Raw genomic sequence first — 27,083 nt, 5'->3', positions numbered from 1 at the left:
CCTATCTATCTACCTACCTACCTACCTACCTACCTACCTACCTACCTACCTACCTACCTACCTACCTATCTATCTATCTATCTATCTATCTATCTATCTATCTATCTATCTATCTATCTATCTATCTATCCCTCTCCCTCCCTTTCCCTCCCTCCTATGCAAAAAAATTCATTTGCATTTTTTTACTACTCTCATTTAATTTGTTTTGCTTTCAAAATGACTGGCTGTGAGCCAATGACAATAAGAAAGCAGCCACAATAAGCATCTGTCTAAAGACAAGCAATTAAAAGCAACTTCCAATCATCAAAGGTTAAAAGCCTTTCAGATGAAATGGCCTACGTCTGTTACTGAGAAGACTGCAAAAGGAATGTTGGGGAAGATGAATTTCAGAAGTGCATCAGGCAACTGTGTTTCTAACTGAAGAACCAGCAAAGATAAGCCAAACTATTTAAATATGCTCCGATGGAATGCAGGGAGGGGAGGATCCCAAGAAGGGAGGGGTGCAGTCCAGAGGAGTAAGATGCAGATAGTTGAGTCCTCAGTCTGGAAAGATTTGACCTATAGGTATAAAACAATAAAGAGCTCAGCTTGGAAGAATGGTTTCTAGTTTGGGGCCTATTCATTTGGTGACTGTGGAATTCTGGGAGTTGAAGTCCACCTGTGGTGGCTGAGGGATTCTGGGAATTAAAGTCCACACATGTTATGATGCCGTGTGGTGAGGAGGCGGATCCAGTGGTGGGATTCAAATACTTTAACAAACGGTTCTCTGCCCTAATGGCCATCTGGGTAGGCGGGGCTCAGTGGTCATGTGACTGGGTGGGCATGGCCACCTCAATGTCACTCACGTCACTGGGCTGTTACTATGTAGTGAGGGTTAACCAAAGAGGCAGTTTCTGTAAGCAGGGCAATAAAGATGAGGCTAGAAACAACACCAGAATGTTTCCTTTCTTCCTTCCTTCCTTACAGGATTAGCCCTGTAAAGTGGGAAAAAAACAAAAGGAGATTTCTTCCAACAACCAGTTCTCCCAACTGCTTAGAAAGTTCACAACCGAATAGGTGCGAACTGATTGAATCCCACCACTGGGTGGATTCCTAGGAAGGAGGGTGTGGAGTCCAGAAATCAAGAGGCAACATAGCTCAGATGTTATGTATGAGAGAAAGAAGATGAAGACAGCCCATCTCTAATAGTTCCCAGAGTATATTGTAGCACCAGTGGAGTTCTCAGTCTAGCAAGATTTGGTCTATAGGTGTGTAATAAAGACCTCAGCTTAAATATCATTAGATATCATTCTTTGGTTTGGGGCCTGATATGTGCACATTGGCATATGCATAATAATCCCAAGCAACATTGTGTAGTCTATAATAGTAAGCATGGACTGGAGTTAAATTGGCAAATTCATGAATCCAACTGGAGTCCACCTTTTCCCAGACTTTGTCCTCCAGATGTGTATTTGATTTGTCTAACGATTTCCTTTGTTAACATTAGTTTCCTCCTGTTTTATCTCAAATTAACAAACAGAAGGTCTCTTTGCGGTATTTTCTCCTTGCTACATTGCCACAATTGTTGGGGCCTGAATGACGTTAAGGAAAACCCATTTGAAGAAATAATCCTTGTTCACTACGTGTCTTTGATGCCAAGCTTACATCAAAAAACAAAGGAGAAGGAATGCTTTGCACGAACCGCCTATCAACTATTCACTGGGGAGGCTGAACCATCCTTAGAATAAACTTCATAAAGAGGCAGAACTGTTCTAAATTATGCAAAGGTAACTGGGTAAAAAGGGAATAATAGGTAGTGATGGCTATGCAGAAAGCACTCTTAATTTCTCCTAGCTCTCCTCCATAGGGGTCTTTATTTTTTACTAGCCAATAACCCGTTATTGCTCCAGTATTTATTTATTGGGGGAGGAGAAATATCCAAACCAAACAATTTCTAATATTGGATTTCCCCCCTTGAGGGACCCCCCTTGTGGAGGACTGTGAACCGTTACCATGGCAATTCCACTGTGCTGTACAATAGAAGCCAGTACAGTAATACAGCACAACAGGCTGTATCTTAACAGAACACCCCCCCCGTGTGTGTGTGTGTGTGTGTGTGTGTGTGTGTGTGTGTGTGTTAGGTGTGTCTTACCCCCACAGTATTTTTCTCCATAGAGTAAGTCATCTGTGTACCAAGTTTGGTTGAAATTTCTCCAGGCGTTCCCGAATTATACTGGAACATGCACACACCCAGCCATTTTTATATACTGTACATAGAAGATTTTTGCATTGCTACTGATGAGGAGAGGTCTCCCAGATCCTGCATAAGCTAAGGACCACTCAAAAGTGCGAACAACAAATTGTATCCATCCTTATTTAACATTTCAATATCCAGGTCATTCAGCATAAAGAGTCTTCGTGTACTCAAATTAAAGAGCAGCAATTTGCATATCTGGGTTCAGGTCTGTTAAGACCAAAGTGACCCCTTCAGTTCCTTTGCTGGTGTTCACAGGAAATGATCTTATGGGGTCAGTGGATGTCAATGAGACCACCTTAAAAACATGCCTTATCTTTTTCGCTTAAATGTTGCTGTCTGTACCAGTGGAATAGCAATAGCACTTAGACTTGTATACCACTTCATGGTGCTTTACAGCCCTCTCTAAATAGTTTGCAGAGTCAGCATCTTGCCCCCAAACAATCTGGGTTCTCATTTTATTGACCTCAGAAAGATGGAGGGCTGAGTCAACCTTGAACCAGTCAGGATCGAACTGGTGGCAGTGGGCATAGTTATCCTGCAATACTGCATTAACCACTGGAAAGGAAGGAAGGAAAATAACATTTAGATTTATATACCACTTCATAGTGCTTTGCAGTCCTCTCTAAGTGGTTTACAGAGTCAGCATATTGCCCTAAAAATCTATTATGTTACCTTCCCACTGACTGTTACCTTCCCACGGAAGTGGTACCTATTTATCTACTCACATTTTCATGCTTTCAAACAGCTAGGTGGGCAGGAGCTGGGGCAAGGATGGGAACTTTTCCCATCATGTGGCACTTGGTTTGAAACCCAAAGTAAAGGTTGCAACTAACAAACCTAAGCAAATCAGAACTCTGAGGCCAAGCACTTCCTCAAAGAACTTCTTGATTGGATAAGTCATATCGGCACACTTGATGGAAGCCAACTCTGACTTTTCCCCGTGGTTACAGTATAGTTAAAACCAGTAATGACCACTTCCCCACAGTGCCATTAATCACATTGGCCAATTAGGTTAATTGGCAGGCTTCTCATGTATTCATCTCCTTGCTCATCCATTGACCAGGAGATGACCTTGGTTCTCAAGAGAAAGTTCTATGTTGTGTCTAGTAATACATCCCAGCCTCCTCCCCCTCCCATACAGTGGGACAATGTTGAACCAGGAAAATAGTTTCTGCCAGGTTCTGTTCGGTGTTGACACCCAGGCTGTCAGCTTTCCAGCTGAAAAGCTCAGCTTCTTAAACACACACCCACACTTCATATTACTTTTTAAAAACTAAGTTTCATTTATTATTGAGAAGAAAAAAGTTGTTTCCAGATGATTTATCCAGAGCTCTCTTAGAAGATACATTTTCCCTCCTCAAACGAAGTTGGAATGCCATTTGCTACAGCTTAGCTTAACATCTGGAATACTGAATTTATTGCCCAGTTCATTAGGACTCCTACTTAGTTAATCTAAATATGTAAATTAATCGAAGTTGCTTCTTTTCTAGGATGATTAGAGAAACTTACTTCAAAGCACAATGTGCATCAGATTACCTTCTAAATACCACAGCTCACATTTCCATACAAAAGAGAAATAAATTAACTAACTTTTCAGATAGTAACATTCATCAGGCTTAAAGGATACAAGATATTCTTGATTGCTCACATCCATCCAGAAGTTGGTAGGAAACTCAACCATCCAATTATTTCAATTCCCAAATCTAGGATATGACAAATTGAGGCAAAACACCAGGGAGCATGTGAAGCTGCAATTTTATCCATGTTTAGCCTAATGAATTTAATAAGGTTTACTTCCTGTGAGGTTAATAGAGGATGGTGGCCTTTAGCATATGACACGGCAACATTTTGTAAATGTCCTCATTTAAAGTGATGGAAAGGTATAGCAATTGTCCCCCACCTCTGCTTCCAGGAGATTGGATTTCCAGACATGGAAAAAGAGCATTGTGGGATGATTCAGAAGAGGTTTTGGAATCACTGGATCAATATTCATCTTATTTCTTTGACATGACTCTGCAATAGGGGGAGAATATTTTCGCCTAGGACTTCTTTCTCAGTGGGCTGATAGAGTGGAGTATAGTATAGTATAGTATAGTATAGTATAGTATAGTATAGTATAGTATAGTATAGTATAGTATAGTATAGTATAGTATAGTATAGTATAGTATAGTATAGTAGAGTAGAGTAGAGTAGAGTAGAGTAGAGTAGAATAGAATAGAATAGAGAATAGGGTGGGGTGAGGTTGAATAGAATAGAAAATAATAGAGAATAGGGTGGGGTGGGGTGGGGTGGGGTGGGATAGGGTAGGGTAGAATAGAACAGAACAGAACAGAACAGAACAGAATAGAATTCTTTATTGGCCAAGTGTGATTGGACAAAGAATTTGTCTCCTGTGCAGGAGCTCTCAGTATATATATATATACAAACAACAGTGATAACTCATAGATCATGAATCATACACACATTGAGTAAGGGGGAGCAGGGGAAAGAAGGGAAGATGTCGTCTCAACTAGTCAACTTGTTGGCTTATCAATGGCCTTGTTGAATTGTGTTCTGTCCCTCTGAGATTGCTCTACTGCCCTCGCGGAATTGCTGTGCAAAAAGATTCCCTTTTCAAAAGAAGTATAATGTTTTTCTTTAACCAGTTTAAAGAACAGCAAGCTTCACAAAGTGTGGTCCATAAGAAAAAAGGCACCACTGATTCTTTTCACCTTCTGTAATCTATCAATTTGGAAAGAGATGTTTTCTTATTTGAGGACAGAAATGAGACCAAAGAGCCTTTCAAAATTCTCCACTGATTGGAAGAAATTGGTGGGTTGTTTTCTCTCAATTGCTCCAGAGGGGAAAGACATATCCTCTAACCATTACTTAAGAGCAGATGATCCCTAGCCACCAGCAATAGCAACCTTATTGAAAAAGTCCATCAGAAAAGTTTGTCATGATGTTATCTGGGAATTAGAAGAAGAAGAAGAAGAAGAAGAAGAAGAAGAAGAAGAAGAAGAAGAAGAAGAAGAAGAAGAAGAGGAGGAGGAGGAGGAGGAGGAGGAGGAGGAGGAGGAGGAGGAGGAGGAGGAGGAGGAGGAGGAGGAGGAGGAGGAGGAGGAGGAGGAGGAGGTAGAGAATCCAGAAGCATCACAGGCCACTGGAAAGATGTGTAACGAAAGACAAAAGCATTCGCACATGATTGACAACCACTTCTTCTTTCAATAAATGCCACATTGCAACTCCGAGCATTTCCCCAAAATTCTCTTCTCCTTCAAAAACCATTTCAAGGGACTATTCTGCCTCTCATCAAACTGAAGGAGAAGAAGGAGGAGGAAAAACAGAAGGCAGGGTAATTACTCTGGCTGGTGCAACTTTGAGAAGTGAAGAGATGATTCATCCTTAGTCGTAGTAAAAGCTGTGTCCATTACTCAAAGGTGGGTTCCTACCAGTTCGCACCTATTCAGTAGAACCAATTCATCAAATCTACCGAACTGGTTAGAAGAGGTTCCACCAGTGGACCTGGAAAGCAGGCCACACCTACAGAAGAGGTTCCAAAAATTTTTCAAACCCACCACTGCCATTCCTGATAATCTCAAGGTACAGGGATGTCTCCCTCCAAATCACTGCCATAAGTGCTTTGTCATGGTTCCAAATAGCATCCAAAATTAAACCAGAGTCCAAGGCAAAGTATTGCTCAAAGTTCTAATTTATTAAGAGAGCCATGTTGGCACATCTGGGAAAACCTGAATCTGAAAGCTTCCCAGTTTTCCCCACCCAGTTGAAAGTTCAAGATCTTGCCCCCACACTCACAAGCCCATCACATGGTCCATCAATCTTCCACTGCCATGCTGGCAGTTCCACCCATCCAATTCCGGTCAGGTGCAGAGATGCAGAGACAAAGGATGACCTTGGCTTTCTAGAAATGAATTTTGTTTTGGCTACATATCACCTAACTCCGTACAATCCCTCCTCCCATTTTCCCACATCCTTTGTCTCTGCACCTCTATACCTGACCAGAACTGGATGGGTGGAATCTGCCAGCATGGCAGTGGAAGATTGGACCACGTGATGGACTTGTGAGTGTGAGGGCAAGATCTTAAACTTTCAACCAGGTGGGAAAACTGGGAAGCTTTCAGATTTGGGTTGTGTCAGCATGGCTCTCTTAATAAATTGGAACGTTGAGCAATACTTTGCCTTGGACTCTGATGTACTTTTGGATGCTATTTGGAATCCTGACATCTGCCAGATTTGGGGTTTGAATCTGTGTCTGTTCAGACCTAGTCCAACATTCTCATTATGATACTACACTGCCTTTCAGAGGTGTGTCCTCCACCCACCAGTTCTTGGACAGTGGTATTTTGTTGCCTATGATCATAGGTACGAGATGTGACCATTTAAGTGATCTTTTAAGAGATCACTTTTTACAATACATTACAATAGCAGAGTTGGAAGGGACCTTGGAGGTCTTCTAGTCCAATCCCCTGCCTAGGCAGAAAACCCTATACCATTCCAGACAAATGGCTATCCAACATCTTCTTAAAGACTTCCAGTGTTGGGGCATTCACAACTTCTGGAGGCAAGTTGTTCCACTGATTAATTGTTCTAACTGCCAGGAAATTTCTCCTCAGTTCTAAGTTGCTTCTCTCCTTGATTAGTTTCCACCCATTGCTTCTTGTCCTGTGTTCAGGTGCCTTGGAGAATAGCTTGACTCCCTCTTCTTTGTGGCAACCCCTGAGATATTGGAACACTGCTATCATGTCTCCCCTAGTCCGTCTTTCACTTTTAAAAGTGATCATGTGATTTTTTAAGAAGGTGGAAGAGAGTTGGTAAGAATTTGTGGTTGTTGTGCATCTTAATTATGTATGCTGCTCCCGCAGTGTCTATCTCCTTCTGCACACAGAAAATAAAGGCCACTAAGAAAGAATAAAAGATAACTAACCCACACAGATATTGTAACTCCAGGTTGAATATGAGTCAGGACACATCTGGCATTGTGGACTCACTAAATTAATTAGGACATGCACCAGTGGGCAGTAATCAAGCTTCATGTCAGCCCATAAACAGCACTATGATGAAGTACCGAAGATTACATTAGATTTAATCACGCTAGAATTTCATCTACTTCAGAACTCAGCTCAGAGAGAAAAATGGGCAGCCAACTTTACAAATCAGGATGCTGTAAGCCTGTTTATTCAGAGGTAAGCCCAGCTGAATCCAGAGGGATTCCTCAGGTGAGCATCTATTGAGTGTATACAGCAAACGGCAGAAATGCAAAACCCAGAAAACGAAGGGAAAACGTTACATCCAACAAGAACAACAACAAAAAAATGTGCATAAAAAGGAGGGGAAAAAAAGACCTGAATATCAAATAAATACATGTTGTATGTTAAACATACAAAAAAAAATAAATCCTGTTCTTCTGAGAATTGAAGAAGCTTCTTGGATGAGAAGAGAAACATCTTCAAGAAAAAAACCCCAAAGGAAGTCCAGTTGTTTTTTGAAAAAGCACCTTTGGGACAATCATGACCGGGAAGGCTGAGAATCTCCATAGACATTTTGCTCTAGATATGGCAGTTCAGTTCTTTTTTTTTTAATGCATACATTAAAACGGGGGGAAATATTGTTTTCAAGCAGCATGGCACACGCATACAGAAAATACAGTGTGACAGAATAGGGTAGAATGCTCTTGAGAAACAGAAATGAATGGATCAAGCCAACCCCCTTCTTATAGAACAGGGGTGTCAAACTCAAGGGCCGCAGGCCAGATCCAGCCCGCCGGGTGCTTAGATCTGGCCAGCGAGGCCATCCTGGAAACAGCGAAGGACCGGGCCATGGTGCCTCTCCAGAAAAAATGGAGCCCAGGGGGGCTGTGCATGGCCTCCCAAGGGCCTTTTTTCAGCCGCAATGCCCTCCTGCAGCCTTCTGCCTGTGAAAATGGAGCTCGTGGGCAGAGGTGGGTCGCTCCTGGTTCGGCCCGGTTTGAGCAAACCGGTAGTAGTGGCAGATGCTTCTGCACATGCTCAGAAGTGCCAGATGCGCATCTGAGCATGTGTGCGAGCTGAGCGAACTGGTAGCACCAGGATTTGCAACCCAACTCTTCTCAAGGGGGTCGGTTTTTACTGGCAGAGGGCTGCAGGAGCCCATCGTAGCCAAAAATGGAGCCTCGGTGAGTGATGTTGGGCCGGCCACGCCCATCCTGGCCACGCCCTCAGCCCCTGAGGGGATGAATGAAATGAATGAAATTGAGTTTGACGCCCCTGTTGAAGAGGAATAAAAACCCTATGGGAAATTTCTCGAGAAAGAGAATTCCCTTTTCCCCTACCCCTCACTTCTTAACTTTAAAGAGCCATTTATGTAGACAATGCTATCTGCATAATTTAAATTATGATAATTAAACCACTGAAAACTTGTCAATGCTCGCAATTTGTACCCTTTAGCACTCGGAGGAAAAGCCAGGCGTGCATGTCAATGCAAAGAAAAAGATCCCACCAAGAGTTTGTTGAAGGAAGGAGGCGATACCTCCCGTTTTGGCAAACAAGATTGCTTTAATAATTAATTGCCAGCCTTCTTGGGATGGAGCACTGCATTAGAAAATGAGTACTTTGCGATTATAAAGCATGGCTGTCCTGGGCTTTAATAATACATTTAAAACAACAACAACAACCAAGGGGAGACGGGAAACAGATACTAAGGAAGTTGGAAATGTAATGTTCACATTTCTGCTAACTTCCCAAAGTTGTGTTACTGTATCTCAAAGAAGCAAAGGCCCCATTTCCACCTCTTTAAGCTCCTACCTAAGGAAATCAGCTGGGAAAACAAAACAATTTGGCCTCTATTTTATGTTGCATAATATACTTCAGAGGTTTTTGTTTGGAGGGAAATGTCGTTATGCGTGTTCTGACTTTCCCTCTCATTCACATCCAGCAAAGTCCCAGCAAACAGTCTTTCATGGGTGAATTTACAGCCACGGACCTTATCAGGCTTGGAGAGCTGCCAGGCCGATATCTTCCAAACTCAATGCTGTACAAGAAAATACTTGGCAAGGAGTCTCTGAGAGTCACGAATGAATCTTCACACTAATAAAGCGAACTACTTGTCTCCTGCAAACTCCACTCCCCTTTCGCTCCTCTTTATTCCCTAGGGGAGGGGCCACTCACCCTCTACTTGAGCCTTTACTTGTTCCTTAACTGTTCCCTTCTCCTGGCAGCTCTGTGCATGCGCCCATCGGGAACAGGCTCCAGCTGTTCTTCTGCCCACTGATCTCTGATTCCGAAGGCAGCTGATGCAGACCCTTCTCTAGACTCCAGGATTGGCCCATGTTCCTCCCCAACCTCCTCACTATCTGAGTCTGCCACCAGCTCTGCTGGCGAGCCACAACAATGAGCTGCAAATCATACATATTGAATACACATGTATTAAATATGTCTGGATGATTTGCAATGCCAGCCAGATTAGGGTCTATGTAGGTACAAGAGTTTCTTTGGAGACCATTCAAAGTTACAACGGCACTGAGAACAGTGACTTTTATTTTATTTTATTTTATTAAACGTGTATGCCGCCCTATTCCCCAAGGGGACTCAGGGCGGCTAACAAACCAAATAGGGAAAGGGGGAGTACAAAAAACAACGAAGACAAAACAAGTACAAAGAAACAAATTAAAAACTTCTCAACAGCCACAACCATTCGAGTGGGGCTGGGAACTCATCAGCCCCAGGCCTGCTGGAACAGCCAGGTTTTAACGGCTTTGTGGAAAGCCTGAAGGGTGGTGAGGGTCCGAATCTCCACGGGGAGATCGTTCCAGAGGGCCGGAGCAGCCACAGAGAAGGCCCTCCCCCAGGGGGTCAACAGTCAACACTGGCTAGTTGATGGAATCCGGAGGAGGCCTAATCTGTGGGATCTAATTGGTCATAGGGAGGTAATTGGCAGAAGGCGGTCTCTCAAGTACCCAGGCCCGACTTACAACCATTTCCCACACAACCGTGTCAGCATCCCCTGGTCACATCCCCAGAAAGGACAGTCAAGAGATCAGCTAAAAAGAAGTGATCAAACCATTTGATTTCCTGCTAGTAATGGCAGCAGGAGACTATTGACCAACATCTTCAGCCACTAGCAAGGGAAAAAGTAAGTTTGACTCTATGCAGCTCTGCAAGCTTCATTTATTATAGAGATAGTCCCTGGGTGGCTGGTTTCTTTGTAGAAATCTGTAGAGATTCTCAGTCATTCAGGTCCTGGTTGTCCCAAAGGTGCTAGTTCAGGAGGCAATTGGGGTTTCTTGTTTTTTTTCTTTTGAAGACGTCTCGCTTCTCATCCAAGAAGCTTCTTCAGCTCTGACAGGGTATTGGAGGAATGGAAGGTTTTATATTCCTTGCAGACAGCTGATCTTTTCTTTGTTGAAACAAAGAAAATAAAAGAGTTGGAAGGGACCTTGGAGGTCTTCTAGCCCAACCCACTACTCAAGCAGGAGAACCTATACAACTTTGGACAAATGGCTGTCCAATCTATTCTTAAAACCTCCAGAGATGGAGCACCCAAACATCTTGCAAGCAAGTCTTTTCACTGATTAATTGTTCTCGCTGATTGGAAATTTCTCCTTAACTCTAAATTGGATCTCTTTCATACCTGCTATCTGTTATTTCTTGTTCAGTCCTTAGGACAGGGCTGAATCCTTCCACAGAATATCAGAGCTGGAAGAGACCTTGGAGGTTTTCTAGCCCAGCAGGGAACTAGCCTTAAGCAGGAAACTCTATACCATTCCAGAAAAAGCACTGTCCAGTCTCTTCTTATTCCAGTGATGGAATATCCACAACCTTTGGAATAAATCATTCCATTGATTCATTGTTCTGTCAGGAAATCCCCCCTTAGTTCTAGGTTGCTTCTCTCCTTGATTAGTTTCTATCCATTGTTTCTTGCCCTGCCTTCAGGGGCTTTGGAGAATAGATTGACCCCTTCTTCTTCATGGCAGCCTCTCAAATATTGGAAGACTGCTATCATGTCACCTGTGTAATCCTTCTTTCTATTAAACTAGACATACCCAGTTCCAGCAACCGTTCTTCGTATGTTTTACCATCCAGTCCCCTAATCATCTTTGTTGCTCTTCTCTGCACTCTTTCTAGAGTCTCCACATCTTTTTTGTACTGTGGGAACCAGAACAGCATGCAATAAGTTGAAGTTGTGGGAGCTGACAATTTCCTGACAGTTAGAACAATTAATCATTGTGGAATGACTTGCTTCCAGAAGTTGTGGATGTTCGATCACTAGAAGCTTTCAAGAAGAGACTGGACTGCCATCTGTCAGAAATGGTGTAAGATCTCCTGCTTGGGTGGGCGGGGGACTGGGGGGAGGCAGGTTGGACTAGATGACCTACACGCTCCCTTCCAACTCTGTTAATCTGAATCGGAATCAATATTGCAAGTGTGGCCTTATACTTGGTAGAACATGTGCCCTACCCTATTCTGGGATATCCTTTACAGGATAATGACATTACCTTGTCCTTATACGAGTGCATATTAGTGGCAATTAATAATGTTAGTATTAATCCTGATGGCATGAATGACAACGCCAGCGACAGTGCGGTTATTTATGATGTCTTTACAAGCGCAGCACATTGCAGATCAATAGCTAAAGTCAAGTTCTTGAGATGATGTGAAGCAAAAGCTGTAAATTGTCTTCCATGATGTCCTGAAGAAGTGACTAGCTCACGTTAGTGAGTTTGCAGTCTAGCTGCCTGGTAAAGCTAGCATCAGAGGTTCACCAGAAGGTTTGAGGCAGCCCATGATACAGTGCTTGCCCCTAAAACGCTAATTGTCAGCGTTTAAAAAGAGAGAAGCAAATGAGATATCATTAACTCCTGCCTAGACTCCTCTCAACCTCAGCGTGAGCTACAAGGTCAAAGTCATCTGGAGAGAGGAATTGTTTGAAAAGATCTGCCAAATTGTTCTTTTGGCTCGTAAATACACACAGTGAGGGGAAGAACGGGGGAATAGATGATGCTGTTACCATGAGTGGAATCTCAAATTTACTCCAATGGCATTTCAGATTTTCAGCATGTCACCAAAGAGACAGGATGGCAGATTCTAAGTTTCAAAGATGCTTGAGGGATCCATAAAAAAATAATAACACAGGAGGATTAAAATGTCCTGGGGACATGGCCAAAGTGATTGGATTCTGACTTTGCAGCCAGCTGGAGTTCTTCATTCTTGGCTGGATTTTCACACACAATGCCACCATGTCTTAAATGATGGTTTAGAAACCAGAATAGATTAAGCCAAATCCTAAGAGATTATGGTGCTGTATTTCCCCGAAAATAAGTCAGGGTCTTGTTTTCTTTTGACCCCCGAAATAAGCTCTTGGCTTTATTTTCGGGGAGGTCTTATTATTTTTGAGGTGCAGGAGATGGCGAGCGTGGTCACCTCATCGCTGCTGCTGTGTTGCAATATTTTCAGGGAGGGGTTATTTGGGGGGGGGGTGGGATTATTTTAGCACACACGCTCAGAATCCCGATTGGGCTTATTATCTGGGGAGGTCTTATTTTCGAGGAAACAGGGTAGTCTTCAATTTATGACCATTTGTTTAGTGACCCTTTGAAGTTACTGAAAAAAAGTGACTGATGGCCCTTTTTTATTCTTATGGCTGTTACAACATCACAATGGTCACATGATCAGAATTTGAAATCTGGGCCCTGGCTCATATTTATGACAGTTGCAGTATCCCAGGGTCACATGATCACCTTTTGTGACCTTCAATGGGGAAGCCCGATTCACTTAACAACCATGTTACTAGCTTAACAATTGCACTGATTCACTTATCAACAGTGGCAAGAAAAGTTGTAAATGGGGCAAAACTCACTTAAGTACTGTCTTGCTTAGCAACTGAAGTTTTGGCTTAAAGACTTGGAGAAAAAAATTGGGAAAACTCACTTAACAAATGTTTCACTTAGCAACATAAAAGTTGTCCTCCATTGTGGTTGTAAGTCGAGGATAAGCAAAATCCATGGGGAAACCAGATTCACTTAATAGCCATGTTATTAACTTAAGAATGACAGTGATTCTCTTGGCAAGAAAGGTCATAAAATGGGGCAAAACTCACTTAACTACCGTCTTGCTTAGCAACTGAAATTTTGCCTTAAAGACTTGGAGAAACAATTTGGAATTTTGACGCTATATATGTTGACAGCAGCAAGATTATTGTATGTGCAAAAATGGAAGGACATTTCGATTCCTATCATGGACGAATGGCTGCAGAAGCTGATGGAGTTGGGTGAAATGGCAAAAACTTTGACTGAAGAAAAGAACATAAGTGTTTTTGTTTCCACATGGAAACCACTTCTGAACTTTGTGCTTGAAGTGGAAAAGAATGAAACTTTGATTTTGGGTTTTATCAATTAGATAAGGGGTGTCAAACTCAAGGCCCGGGGCCCGGATCCCGCTTGCAGGGTGTTTAGATCTGGCCTGCAGGATTGCCCTGGAAACAGCAAAGCACTGGCCTGTGGTGCCTCTGCCAGCAAAAATGGAGCTGTGGTAGAGGGTTGCAGGAGGCTTTCTCAGCCAAAAACGGAGCTTGCAAGTGGCGCGGGCGGCTCTCCCGAGCTCTGCTTTCACTGGCAGAAGGTTGCAGGAAGCCATCGCAGCTGAAAATGGAGCTCAGGAGTTCGTTTTTGCTGGCAGTACACTTGAGCCAGCAGAGGCGCCTCCGATACAAGTAATATCAAGCTGGCCCTGCCCAAGCTGGCAACACCCCCCCCGCCCCCCCTAAAGTCAAACACAACCCTGATGCGACCCTCAATGAAATTGAGTTTGACACCCTGGATTAGATGGACAGATGCTTATAGAAATTGCTAGCTTATATTATTATGAAAAAAAAACCCAAAAATTGTCGTTTGATGTTAATGCTTTATTCTACTGCAACAGAGGGAGTGGGAAGACAACACTTCTTTTTCGTTTTCCCAACCACTGGTGGGTTCCTAACAGTTTGGACCGGTTCAGCCTAACTGGTAATGGTTTGGTGGCTTGGGTCACTGGAACTGACAGCGACCCAGGCCTGCCATGCCCCTGAACCGGTTCTCCTATGGTGGCGGCATCTTGATTTTCAGCTCTGCACATGTGCAGAACAATTTTCACTGCACACATTGTTTTTTTTCATTTTTTTAACGTTTTGCACAGGTGCAGACCTGTTTATGAGCAAATATGCATGAGTGCGGGTGGGTGGGTGTGCTGGCACGCTCACGAATAAAAATTTTGTGAGCACCAAACCAGCATTAATGCCGGGAGTAATCCACCCCTGTTCCTAACCCTTCCTCACTTCTCTCTCCCACTTTCCCCCCACTGCTTTCCTATTTATACTTGTATTTTGTATCTCATTTTATCTTATAACTCAATAAGATGTTTGCTGGAAGAAGTTTTGGCTCAACGGTGGTTGCAAGTTGAATATTCCTGTACTTCACGGCTTAGTCCCATATCTGAATTGAGTTATTGCCTCAGTCCTACCTTTCTCCCTTCCACTCTTGTTCCCTCAAGCAGATGAACTCACTTGGAGTCATGTTTTGTCAACAAACCCCTTCCAAAGGTGCTTTTTCCAAAGGCAACTGGGCTTTTGTTTTTTCTTGAAGACATTTCACTTCTCATCCAGAGCTGGGTTCCTACCAGTTCGCACCTATTCGGTAGAACCGGTTCGTCAAATCTACTGAACCGGTTAGAAGAGGTTCCACCAGTGGACCCGGAAAGCAGGCCACACCTACAGAAGAGGTTCCAAATTTTTTTGAAACCCACCACTGGTCCTTGGATATGATTATTCTACACTATCACGCTCATATTTATAAAACTCAGTGCCTCTGTGAAAGGTAAGGATGACTACTGCGTTTGTGGTGCAATCAGAACATTGCGTGTGTTGAAGTTGTTTTAACGCAAACCAAAGATGCCTTTTAAAAAACAAGTTTACATCACATTCTCATGCATGCCAGTGCTGTGTGTGAGGTAATTTAAGGTGGTTCTGACAAGTGTCGTCGGCATCTTCATATCCAGTCACATGGGTGGCAAGCCACTCCCATCCAGTCACATGGGTGGCAAGCCACTCCCACAAAGGAGGCCACACCCACAGAGTAGGTTTGAACAATTTTTGAAACCCACCACTGTTCTCATCCAAGAAGCTTCTTCAGGTCTTCAGTGAAACGTCTTCAAGGAAAAATAAATCCCAGTTGCCTTTTGAAAAAGCACATTTGGGAAGACTGTGACCTGGATGATTGAGAATCTCCATTGACCAAGTCTTCCAAACTATTTTTTTCCTAGGCAACATAACAGGTAGGTAGATTCAGTAACAGCATTAACAGTATGAACTAAGGGTTTCTTGGTGCTCTCTGAGCTTGTTGTTTTCTTGCAGATATTTCATTACCCAAACTAGATAACATCATCAGTGCTAGCCAGATGTTACCTAGTTATGGTAATGAAAGGTCCGCAAGAAAACAAGCAAGCTGAGAGAGCACCAAGGATCCCTCATTTCAACCCTGTGCCACACATATTCTCCTTTATTAGGTACCGTATGAACTAATCAAATTCTGCCAGAGAATTCATGGCTGGCAGAGACATGGTAACAAGGTCAGCCAATCAATAGGCATAGCAACTAAGTCAGCCAATGAGGGGCTGTTTAGAAACTGAAACAGTATTTGCTGGAGACAGCAAGGTGCCTGGGCGTGGCTTAGATTTAGCTTAACTTTCCTGTATAGAGGGAGATTCTCTTTGTCTGGATTAACTCTGAACTCTGAACTGGAACTGATTCTCTCCTCTGCCTGTGTTTTTTTTGCCTGTAACTCTCTACCATGTTGGAGAATCCATTATTGGTATCGTACATTTACTCATGTGTTATTATGTACTGTATATAAAGAAGTTAATGAATCCTGCTGAATCAGTTATCTCTGTGTGCTTTCTGTATGTGATTTTTGCAACAAACTCTGACAAATCTGTATATCCTAAAATTGCATATTGGCCAATAAAAGAATTCAATGCTCCCTGAGCATATGTCCCCAAATGTTCTAATTTAATTCACTGACTTTGAAAAAACAACAACTGAGAACATTATTCTTTTTGCAAACCATTTACATCTTGTGAGCTTTAAGCCCATGAATAATTTCCGCATTTTTCTTCCCAGGAGTAACAACGTACGGTATAAAAAGACTAAAAGGAGAAAACTCGTATCACTTTTTAATAATTTTTTTGATCCCTTTTTCCAAGCAGATGGACAAACAGACAGACAGACAAACAAGCGAAAGAATAAAAGGAGGCCGACAAAGAATGCAAACCGTAACTTCTGAATTCGTATTCACACAATTAGTTTTAAGAACTGCTCTCTGCGCAGCTGGCACATGTCGTGCTGTAAAATGTCTACATTTCCTGACGTATTGTGCAAAATCTTTCCTAAGCCAGAACATTTTCTAAAGATCTTTTTAGTTGACACATACCAACACACACAGACACAACAACACCTCTTCTGAAGAAAAGCTCCAGCAAAGAAGAGCGCAAAAGAGCCTTTGAAGGGCAGCCTTTTCACATTCACAAGCAAAAAGGCGCTTTTGTGAGAATTTCAAGTCTTTGGAAACAGCTCTGTAAGGAGGGAGAAGATCTCTTCAAAAGAACCTGACTGGTTATGCTCTTTTTGATAAAAGCTGAAGCCCGTATTTTTACCGACAGAAAGCCGGCATTATTCAGCACGGGCCAAAGAGAAAACAAAGACCGCACTATGTAAAGGTTTCACATCTGACAAAATATGCCAATTTTATAAGAATGTAATGAAGAGTTATTGCATGTCAAGGTGTGAAAGCTTATGAGTGCCTCACTGAGAATAGGGAAGAAATGTACCGTAATCACTGTGTCTACAACCTAGGAGCTCTTATTTGAAAGAACAAATGGTGAAATCGTCTAGAAAGAAATTGGACCGAGTTCTCTTTGATAACAATGCATTTTTCTTCTTTTGTGAAGGCGGAAAGTTTCCATTGTGAGCGCCAATCTTCCGTATGTGTTCCTAACCACAGTATTTTAAGTTAGTTGCCCAACAGATAAGTTTGCTTTTGAGAGGAGAGTTTAAAATTATTTGTTACATGTGTAGCTGTGGTGCAGTGGTGGGTTCCGGATGGTACGGCCTGGTACGGACGTACCGGTAGTAGCCGGGAGCAGTGGCCACTGTACCAGTATGGTGGCTCATTTGGCCCACCTGCCTGCCTGCATGCCATAGCTGTTTATAACACAACCAGCCAATTGCGTATGTACACACTGTGTGATGCCTGCCTGACCTCTGCTGAGCTGCTGGGTGTCATAGGGTGGTGGCGTGCACATGCGTACACAGCATGCATGCTTGACTAGGATGCCCAACTCCGTGCACAGTATACTGGTTGCGATGGGATCTGGAACCCACCACTACTGTGGTGGAATGTAGTCTGGATTCCCAGGAAGCGGGGTGGGTTGCACTCCAGAGTGCAAAGCGACAGTGAAGTTTAGACAGTTTGGTTGAAAAGAAAAGATTTAAAACAGCTCCTCCCTAGCAGTTCACAGAATATATCTATAGTGATCCAATTACCCTGTTTTCCCAAAAATAAGACCTATCCTGAAAATAAGCCCTGGCATGTTTTTTATTCATGTGCCCAAGATAAACCGAAGAACACGGTGGACTCGGTGGCTAAGATGCTGAGCTTGTTGATCAGAAAGGTTGGCAGTTTGGTGGTTTGAATCGCTAGCACTGCATAATGGAGTGAACTCCCGTTACTTGTCCCAGCTTCTGCCAACCTAGCAGTTCAAAAGCACATAAAAATGCAAGTGGATAAAAAGGAGCCACCTTTGGTGTGAAGGTAACAGCATTCCGTGTGCCTTCGGCATTTAGTCATGCCAACTACATGACCACGGAGATGGCTTCAGACAGCACTGGATCTTCGGCTTTGAAACAGAGATGAGCACTGCCCCCTAGAGTCGGGAATGACTAGCACGTGTGTGTGAGGGGAACCTTTACCTTAAGATAAGCCCTACCTCCAAAATAAGCCCTACTTAAAAGCCTGCTGCCCATTCCATCTGGTGCGGCACTCATGGTGCCGCAAACATGAAGTGAGGCGGGACGGTGGTGGGGCTGCCCCATGTCCATGCCCTGACACTTCCCTCACAGTGGCAGCACCAACAGCCATGTGTAGCAGCAGCCCATGTGATCACTGGCCCACTTCCACTTGCTTGCAGGGAGGTTGAGTGGTGTGTTGGTGTCATGGCCGTGAGGCAAGGCAGGTGTCAGGGTGTGGATGACCTGGCTGGGCAGCCCTGAGGTAAGCCAGTGTAGGATATGTAGGGCAGCTCCACCCTATACTTTGCGGGGGCAGCATAGGTGCACTGTGTGACCTTCTCTCCCGCCATGAGCAAAGAGAAAAAGTGGGCCTCCCGTAGATGAAAAAAAATAACACCACCTGAAAATAAGCTCTAGTGTTTATCTTAAGCCCCCCCCCAAAAAAATAAGACCAGGCCTTACTTTTAGGGAAACACAAGTAGTTGCTTTACTTTGGCAAGGTTTCTGTCTGTAGGTGAAGAACCAGTGAGAAGTAATACCATGTGTCTTTCTTGGTTCTTGGGGTCTTGACAATACCCCATCTTCCCAACCTATGGATTACTGAAGTTGGAGGCAACCCTTATCAATCACACAAATAAATATAACAGAGTGACAAAATAACAATGATGGAAGGGACCTTGGAGGTCTTCTAGTCCAACCCCTTGCTGAAATAGGAAACCCTTTTAGACAAATGGTTGTCCATTCTCTTCTCACTGTTGAGTGACTAATCTAGCCTCCTTGTTAGCTGCACACCTAGAAACCTAATGCTGCTAGCCACCTCCATGGGTACCAACTTGGTTGGGTGGAAGAAATTTAAAACAGCTTCCCCCTAATGATTCCCAGATCTACATAGGTGCAAATAGTTGCCCTAGTTTGGCAAGATTTCTGGCTGTAGATGGGGAACCATAAGGAACTACTCAGAGATATCTCTATGTGTCTTTCTTGGATCTTGGGGGGGGGGGGGAACTGACAATATCCCACATTTCCACCAGGGGTGAAATTCAGCAGGTTCTGACAGGTTGTGGAGAACCGGTAGCAGAAATTTTGGGTAGTTCAGAGAACCGGCAAATGCTACCTCTGGCTGGCCCCAGAGTGCAATATCCTTCCCCCAGGAGTGGGGATGGAATGGGGATTTTGCAGTATCCTCCTGGAGTGGGGAGGGCATGGGGATTTTGCAGTATCCTTTCCCTGGAGTGGGGAGGGAATGGAGATTTTGCAGTATCCTTTCCCTGGAGTGGGGATGGAATGTGGATTTTGCAATATCCTTCCCCAGGAGTGGGGTGTGAATGGGGATTTTGCAGTATCCTTCCCCTGAATTGGGGAGGGGAATGGAGATTTTGCAGTATCCTTCCCCTGGAGTGGGGATGGAATGGGGATTTTGCAGTATCCTTCCCCTTGAGTGGGGAGGGAATGGGGATTTTGCAGTATCCTTCCCCTGAATTGGGGAGGGAATGGGGATTTTGCAGTATCCTTCCCCTGGAGTGGGGATGGAATGGGGATTTTGCAGTATCCTTTCCCTGGAGTGGGGATGGAATGAGGATTTCGCAATATCCTTCCCCTGCTACGCCCACCAAGCCACGCCCAGAGAACCGGTAGTAAAAAAAAATGAATTTCACCACTGATTTCCAATCATGAACTACAGAAGTTGGAGGCAATCCTTATCAGTCCCAGAAATGCTAAATACTAAAATATACGAAACAGCAACAACATGCAAAGTATTGCAGAAGAGCATTTAAAAAAAACAACACATTTACCCAAAGGCACATAAAACCTCAAGAAAATCAATTAAAAAACCCCACACACAGTTCAACAGAACATGTACCGGTCGATACATGTACAAATGGTTTAAATAAAAATGTTCTCACCCTGGAAAGATTTGATTTTCTGCCCTCTGTAGAGCTGGTAGGAAAATTGCAATGGCTGCCTCTTTTGTGCTCTTTGTATCCTGGTGGGACAAGTGCTGAGGAACCCTTGGAGTCAAATAAAGTTTTATGGTGCCTTTTATCAATATCACTGGGTGAAGAATGTATCCTATTCTTCAAAGAATTCCAGCCAGAGATCCTGGCTGCTATCTGTATGATCTATTAGATCAGTGTTTCTCAACCTTGTCAACTTGAAGGTGTCTGGACTTCAACTCCCAGAATTCCCCAGCCAGCATTCGCTGGCTGGGGAATTCTGGGAGTTGAAGTCCAGACACCTTCAAGTTGACAAGGTTGAGAAACACTGTATTAGATGTTCTCCATCTTGATGTAATCGGGAGAGTTGCTAAATTTCATGCCTCTCTGAGCATCATTTGCCACTTACTGGGCCGTCAAATAGAATCTTTGTCTTGTCTTTGTGTTCTGAACAGAATAACAGAGTTGGAAGGGACGTAAGAGGTCTTCTAGACTAACCCCCTGCCTAGGCAGGAAACCCTACACCAAATCAGACAAATGGTTATCCAACATCTTCTTAAAAACATCAAGTGTTCAATATTGGAAGAAGGAAGACTTGCCTACAATCCAAGAATGGACATTGAAAGTGACAAACTTAGCCGAGATGGCTAAAATATCGGCATATCTTAAAGATCATTCAAATGAGAGATATAAATGAGACTGGAAAAAATGGATTGACTATATACAAAATAAATACGGGACCAAGAAACTCCAGTTAGCCTATGCTTAAGATCAGAAATGATTTAAACTGTTAAAAGTTAGTTCAGTAAGAAGAAGCTAAGGTCAATGTAGAATGTCATTAATTTCTTTATTTCTTTTTTCTCAATAGATTTTAGACTGTGTTAGTTAAAAATCCATACCGTGTACGGGTTCTGGGAAGTTGGGGGGGGGAGGAGGAGGGGGGTTGGGGGTGGAGGGAGGGAGGGGCACACACACAAAAAATTGTACTTCAATGTCTTAATGATTGACAAATGATGAAATATTTGTGCTTTTTTTTTTTTAAGAAATAAAATAAATATTTGACAAAAACATCAAGTGTTGGAGCAGCCACAACTTCTGGAGGCAAGTTGTTCCATTGATTAATTGTTTTCACTGTCAGGAAATTTCTCCTTAGTTCTAGGTTGCTGCTCTCTTTGTTTAGAATAGAATAGAATAACAGAGTTGGAAGGGGCATTGGAGGTCTTCTAGTCCAACCCCCTGCCTAGGCAGGAAACCATACACCACTTCAGACAAATGATTATCCAACATCTTAAAAACCTCCAGTGTTGGAGCATTCACAACTTCTGGAGGCAAGTTGTTCAACAGATTAATTGTTCTCACTGTCAGGAAATTTCTCCTTAGTTCTAAGTTGCTTCTCTCCTTGATTAGTTTCCACCCACTGCTTCTTGTCCTGCCTTCAGGTGCTTTGGAGAATAACTCAGATTGGATTCTGCAACATTATCCTGGGACACATATATTTGCCTTCCTGTTGGAATATTTTATGGAATTGTACCATTTTTCCCCTGTCCAGTGAACTCAACCTTCCCTCCCCTTTTGGGGTAAAGCTGCAAAGATCGGAGCAGAGCCAAGATCTAAGGGAAAGGATCCACTTACCAATGCACAGAGAAGATCAACCGCTTCTAGAATCAGCTCTTGATGGCCAATCCGAGTGACTCCCAATTCTTCCAGCTCCTGATGAGTGATGTGCAACAACTGCTCCCCACTGATCTTTTCTCTCTCAAAGTTTTTAATGTATTGCTGCAGGCAGTCGTCAAGACCTAGAAAATGACAATAGCAGCTATTAGAAGAACAGTTCTCAGTTGGTTCACCGCAACTCAGTTGGAGCTAGAAAACATTCACACTTCAAACTAGAAGGTTTTCATCTGGATAAGTGCAAACAGTGGATTTTTTTTAAAAAAAAGAAAACCCAGCCAAGATGATTATTTTTATTTACTTGCAGGTTTTTATTTTTTTATTTATTTTTTAAAAAGTATTTTTTTAAATTTTTTTTTTACAATGCGTGAACAGTGTGGCACCTGGCATTCTAATACAAATAAAATTAACAAAATTAATCATAGTTATTACATTCAGCCCAGGGGTGGCATTCCCTTCCCTTCCCTACCAGTTTGCAAATGTAAGCATGCATGTACTAGCTTCGCTCGCGTGGGCCCCATCCGCGCATGCGTTCGATCTTCAGCACATGCGCTTTGGCTAAAACAAGTACCTAAATAGGATGCCATAGAGCAGTGATGGCTAACCTTTTCTGGACTGAGTGGCCAAAGCATGCACACAAAAATACATGCACACATTCACGCCCAAAACCTTAAACTGCAATGCCCCTGTACATGTGCCCCACCCCAGCGCATATGCACGCCCCCTCTTGCACATCTTATTTTTGGAAAGCAGAGTGGCTCATTACTTAAGACACTGGGCTTATCGGTTGGAAATCTGACAGTCCAGGTTTGGGACCTGAGCTCCATGCAACGGGGTGAGCACCTGTCCTTCCCTCAGCTCCTGCCAACCTAGCCATTCAAAAGCAAGAAGAGACCTGAAGAGACCTGAAGGCCAGCTGGCCGGCGGGAGGTGAGCCCGCATGCGCAGCAGAGCTGAAGTGGGCCAACTGCTTGTGTGCCCTCAGAGAGGGCTCTGCGTGCATAGAGGCCAGTTGGGTGGGTGGGGCCACCTGCAATTTCCGCTACGGGTTCAGCGGAACTGGTCTGAACCGGATGAATACCACCTCTGATTCCGCCAACTTATATATTTCTAATAATAATACATATTTATATTGTTGCAATCTGTCATTATTCAATTATACCAGGTTTTCTCTTGTTATTGTTCTTATTTTATTATATAACAGCGTATGCATTAATATTCCTACTTGTAGGTTTTTAGAATTGCACTCAACTGAAATAAAGAATTGAAAGGAAGAATTGTAGAATAAGGGCGTTGAGGAATCCGTTGTGTTCTGGGTGTAAACTCAGACATCCAGATGGCTCCAACCCTGAAGTTCAGGAAGCTATTAATGTTTCATATTAAAATTATTCAATATGAAAATATTTAATTTTTAGAAAATATTGATATTGTTCCCAACATTGGGAAGGAATGAAGGCTGATACCCCTGTTGGATAGGGTTTGGGATTTTGTTTTGTTCTGGTTTGGTTATATGTTGTTTGTGGCCCATTAAACTTCTGGAGAATCTTTTGTAGAGAATCGAACTTTTGGCAGTCGGTCGAAGTAGCCTGCAGTACTGCACTCTAACCACTATGCCACTATCCGAACCATGGCTCAGTAGTAGCAACTGATAAGGAAAGCATACTGGTGAGGAAAGCCTCCGAATCAGTAATATCGCTTTAGGCGCCACAGGAGCCGCCATTTTGTTTTTTGCTTCTGCGCATGCGCAGAAGCTATTTTTTCACTACTGCACATATGCACGTGTGCGCAAAGTGCATCTCTGAGCAAACCGGCAGTAAAAGAATCCGGAACCCACCCCTGGTTTGTAGTTGGGTTCTTTTGAATTATTTTAAACCAAAAAATATCTTGTAGCTATTTTACCTCACGACACACTCTGGGGAAAGTCGAGGGAAAGATTCCTGGCTAGGCAGTTTCAGGATCAGCCTGATATTTACTTTTTCTTCTCTTTTGTGATCATCTGATATAAACTGTGTAATAAAGCCAACCACTTTGTTGGCTTTATGGAAGAAAATAAATCCAGGATATCATCTGCAAAATCTCTTAATATTTATCTGGCATTGCTGAAAGTGAGCAGAGGTGTAAAGAGGAACAGAATTTTCCCTCAGTCTTCCAACAACTCTTCACGATGGTCTTTATATATTATGTTAGAACCAGTTTAGTGCACCGATTAAATGCGCCGGACTAGAAACGGAGAGATTCTGAATTCTAGTCCCACCTTAGGGACAAATCTTGCTGTGTGATTTGGGGCCAATCACTCTCTGGCCTAGGAAGAAGGCGAAAGCAAGCCACTTCCAAAAATGTTGACGTGAAAACTTGATACAGGAGTCAAGACTAATGTCAGGGTTCCAAGTAATGCACCCATAGAAGGCAGAACTCCGAGGTGGGGTCCATCTTTGAGGCTTCAGGATTGCCATCTAATTTGAAATATTGCTATCTGTCTATCTCTCCATCCACCTAACCATCCATCCATCCATCCATCCATCCATCCACCCACCCAGAAAAGACACAGTTGCTACTCTAGACAGGTCCGTAGATTGTTTGTTTTAGCCTGTATTTAATTCTTGAATTTTATATTTATAATAATTTTATATTTATATTTTTATTGCATTGTAAGCCACCCACTTTCCTTTAAATAGCAAAATGGATGGGATAAAATTGAATAAATTATCTATCTATCTATCTATCTATCTATCTATCTATCTATCTATCTATCTATCATCTATCTATCATCTATCTATCATCTATCAATCTTCTGTGTATCTGTGTATCTGTGTATCTGTCTATCTGTCATCTGTCTGTCTGTCTGTCTGTCTATCATCTATCATCTATCTATCAAATTCTCTCCCCCCTCCCTCCCCCTCTCAATCTATCATCTATCATCAATCTATCTTCTCTGTCTGTCTGTTTGTCTGTCTGTCTGTCTGTCTATCCATCCATCTCTATCATCTAGCTACAATATATCCATACTTTTCTATCTATCTATCTATCTATCTATCTATCTATCTATCTATCTATCTATCTATCATCATCATCATCATCATCTGTCTTCTGTCTGTCTATCATCTATCATCTATCTATCAAACTCTCTCCTCCCCTCCCTCCCCCTCTCTCAATCTATCATCTATCATCAATCTATCTTCTATCTATCTATCTATCTATCTATCTATCTATCTATCTATCTATCTATCATCTATCATCTATCATCTATCATCTATCATCTATCATCTATCATCTATCATCTATCATCTATCATCTATCATCTATCATCTATCATCTATCATCTATCATCTATCATTCATCTGTCTATCTGTCTATCTGTCTATCTGTCTATCTGTCTATCTGTCTATCTGTCTATCTGTCTATCTGTCTATCTGTCTATCTGTCTATCTGTCTATCTGTCTATCTGTCTATCTGTCTATCTGTCTATCTGTCATCTGTCTGTCTGTATCATCTATCATCTATCTATCAAACTCTCTCCCCCCTCTGTCCCCCTCTCAATCTATCATCTATCATCTATCTATCTATCTATCTATCTATCTATCTATCTATCTATCTCTATCTATCATCTATCATCTATCATATCAATCTATCTTCTATCTATCTTCTATCTATCTATCTATCTATCTATCTATCTATCTATCTATCTATCTATCATCATCTATCAATCTATCATATCTATCTATCTATCTATCTATCTATCTATCATCTATATCATTTATCATCAAACTATCATCTATCTATGTATCTATCTTTCTTCTTCATCATCATCGTCAACATCATCATCATCATCATCATCATCATCATCATCATCATCTATCTCATTATCTACAAACATATATAGATAAGCATAAGACTCTTTAGAATGGCAACCCTCAAAATGTTAACCACTCAGCTTTAATGAAGCATGAGAAACCATCATGTCTATAAAAACTCTCACAGAACACTTGATAAAACATGCTAGACGTGATATCAGTAGGAGCCAGGAAAGAGAACACGGGTGAAAAGACGGTTCTGCGCTAAAGTATTCAGAAGGAATTTTTCCCAGATCCCCTTCTGAGCACTCATCTTCCAAGTGTGCCATGCGCTGATCAGGAAATTATGTGTAGCTGTTTGATCTAAATATGCCTTTATGTCGGAGACGCCTATTATGAAAAGCAAAATTGGTGGGTTTTATGACTAAGGCTGCTCGTTTATAGCTCCCTGGGGTATTTTTTGAGAAGGCAGCTACTTAATGGCTCAAACAATATGGCAGCTGACAATAGAAGGAACAGAAAGAGTCACTGTTGGAAAATGTGGCCGTCACATTATCTGACAGTGAACAGTCAAACAATAGAATGCATGGAACAGTGCTCAGGATGAATCTATCTGCAATGAAAACAATGTGGCTTCTATCTTCAGAAACTTTAAAGACTTACAGAAATATAGAAAAATATATGGGCTAAAATATATGGGCTAGTAGAAAGATAAATCTGGAAATATTGGTCTATGGAGATTCTCAATCATCCAGGTGATGGTTGTCCCAACAGTGCTTTTTAAGAATAGAAATAGAATAACAGAGTTGGGAAGGGACCTCGGAGGTCTTCTAGTCCAGCCCCATTTAGGCAGGAAACCCTACACCACTTCAGACAAATGGTTATCCAAAAACTTCTAAAAAACTTCCAGTGGTGAAGCATTCACAACTGCTGGAGGCAAGTTGTTCCACTGATTAATTTCTAATTGTCAGGAATGTTCTCATTAGTTCCAAGTTGCTTCTCTCCTTGATTAGTTTCCACCCATTGCTTCTTGTCCTGCCCTCGGGTGCTTTGGAAAATAGATTGACTCCCTCTTCTTTGTGGCAGCCCCTGAGATATTGGAAGACTGCTATCATGTCTCTCCTGGTCCTTCCTTTCATTAAACTAGACATACGCAGTTCCTGCAGCCGTTCTTCATATGTTTTAGCCTCCAGTCCCCTAATCATATTTGTTGCTCTTCCCTGCACTGTTTCTAGAGTCTCCACATCTATTTTTTAACATTGTGGCAACCAAAACTAGATGCAGGATTCCAAAGTGTGGCCTTCCCAAGACATTATAAAGTGGTATTAACCCTTTACGTGATCTTGATTCTATTCCTCTGTTTATGCAGCCTAGAACTGTGTTGGCTTTTTTGGCAGCTGCTGCATACAGCTGGCACCTATTGAAATGGTTGTCCACTAGGAC

At 42.5% G+C, this 27,083-nt stretch overlaps 1 protein-coding gene across 1 annotated transcript in view; it reads right to left on the bottom strand.

The window, feature by feature from the left end:
- LOC116516224 (connector enhancer of kinase suppressor of ras 2-like) overlaps positions 1–27,083 on the bottom strand; it is a 371,953-nt gene that overhangs the window by 191,131 nt on the left and 153,739 nt on the right. The window contains exon 2 of the mRNA XM_032228651.1: positions 21,811–21,974. Within this exon, the coding sequence (XP_032084542.1) occupies positions 21,811–21,974 (164 nt within the window). The remainder of the gene's footprint in view (positions 1–21,810; positions 21,975–27,083) is intronic.

The sequence above is a fragment of the Thamnophis elegans genome, chromosome 12 (genome assembly GCF_009769535.1).
Source record: "Thamnophis elegans isolate rThaEle1 chromosome 12, rThaEle1.pri, whole genome shotgun sequence".
NCBI classification, from domain to species: Eukaryota; Metazoa; Chordata; class Lepidosauria; order Squamata; family Colubridae; genus Thamnophis; species Thamnophis elegans.
This window is presented reverse-complemented; position numbering and strand designations above follow the sequence as displayed.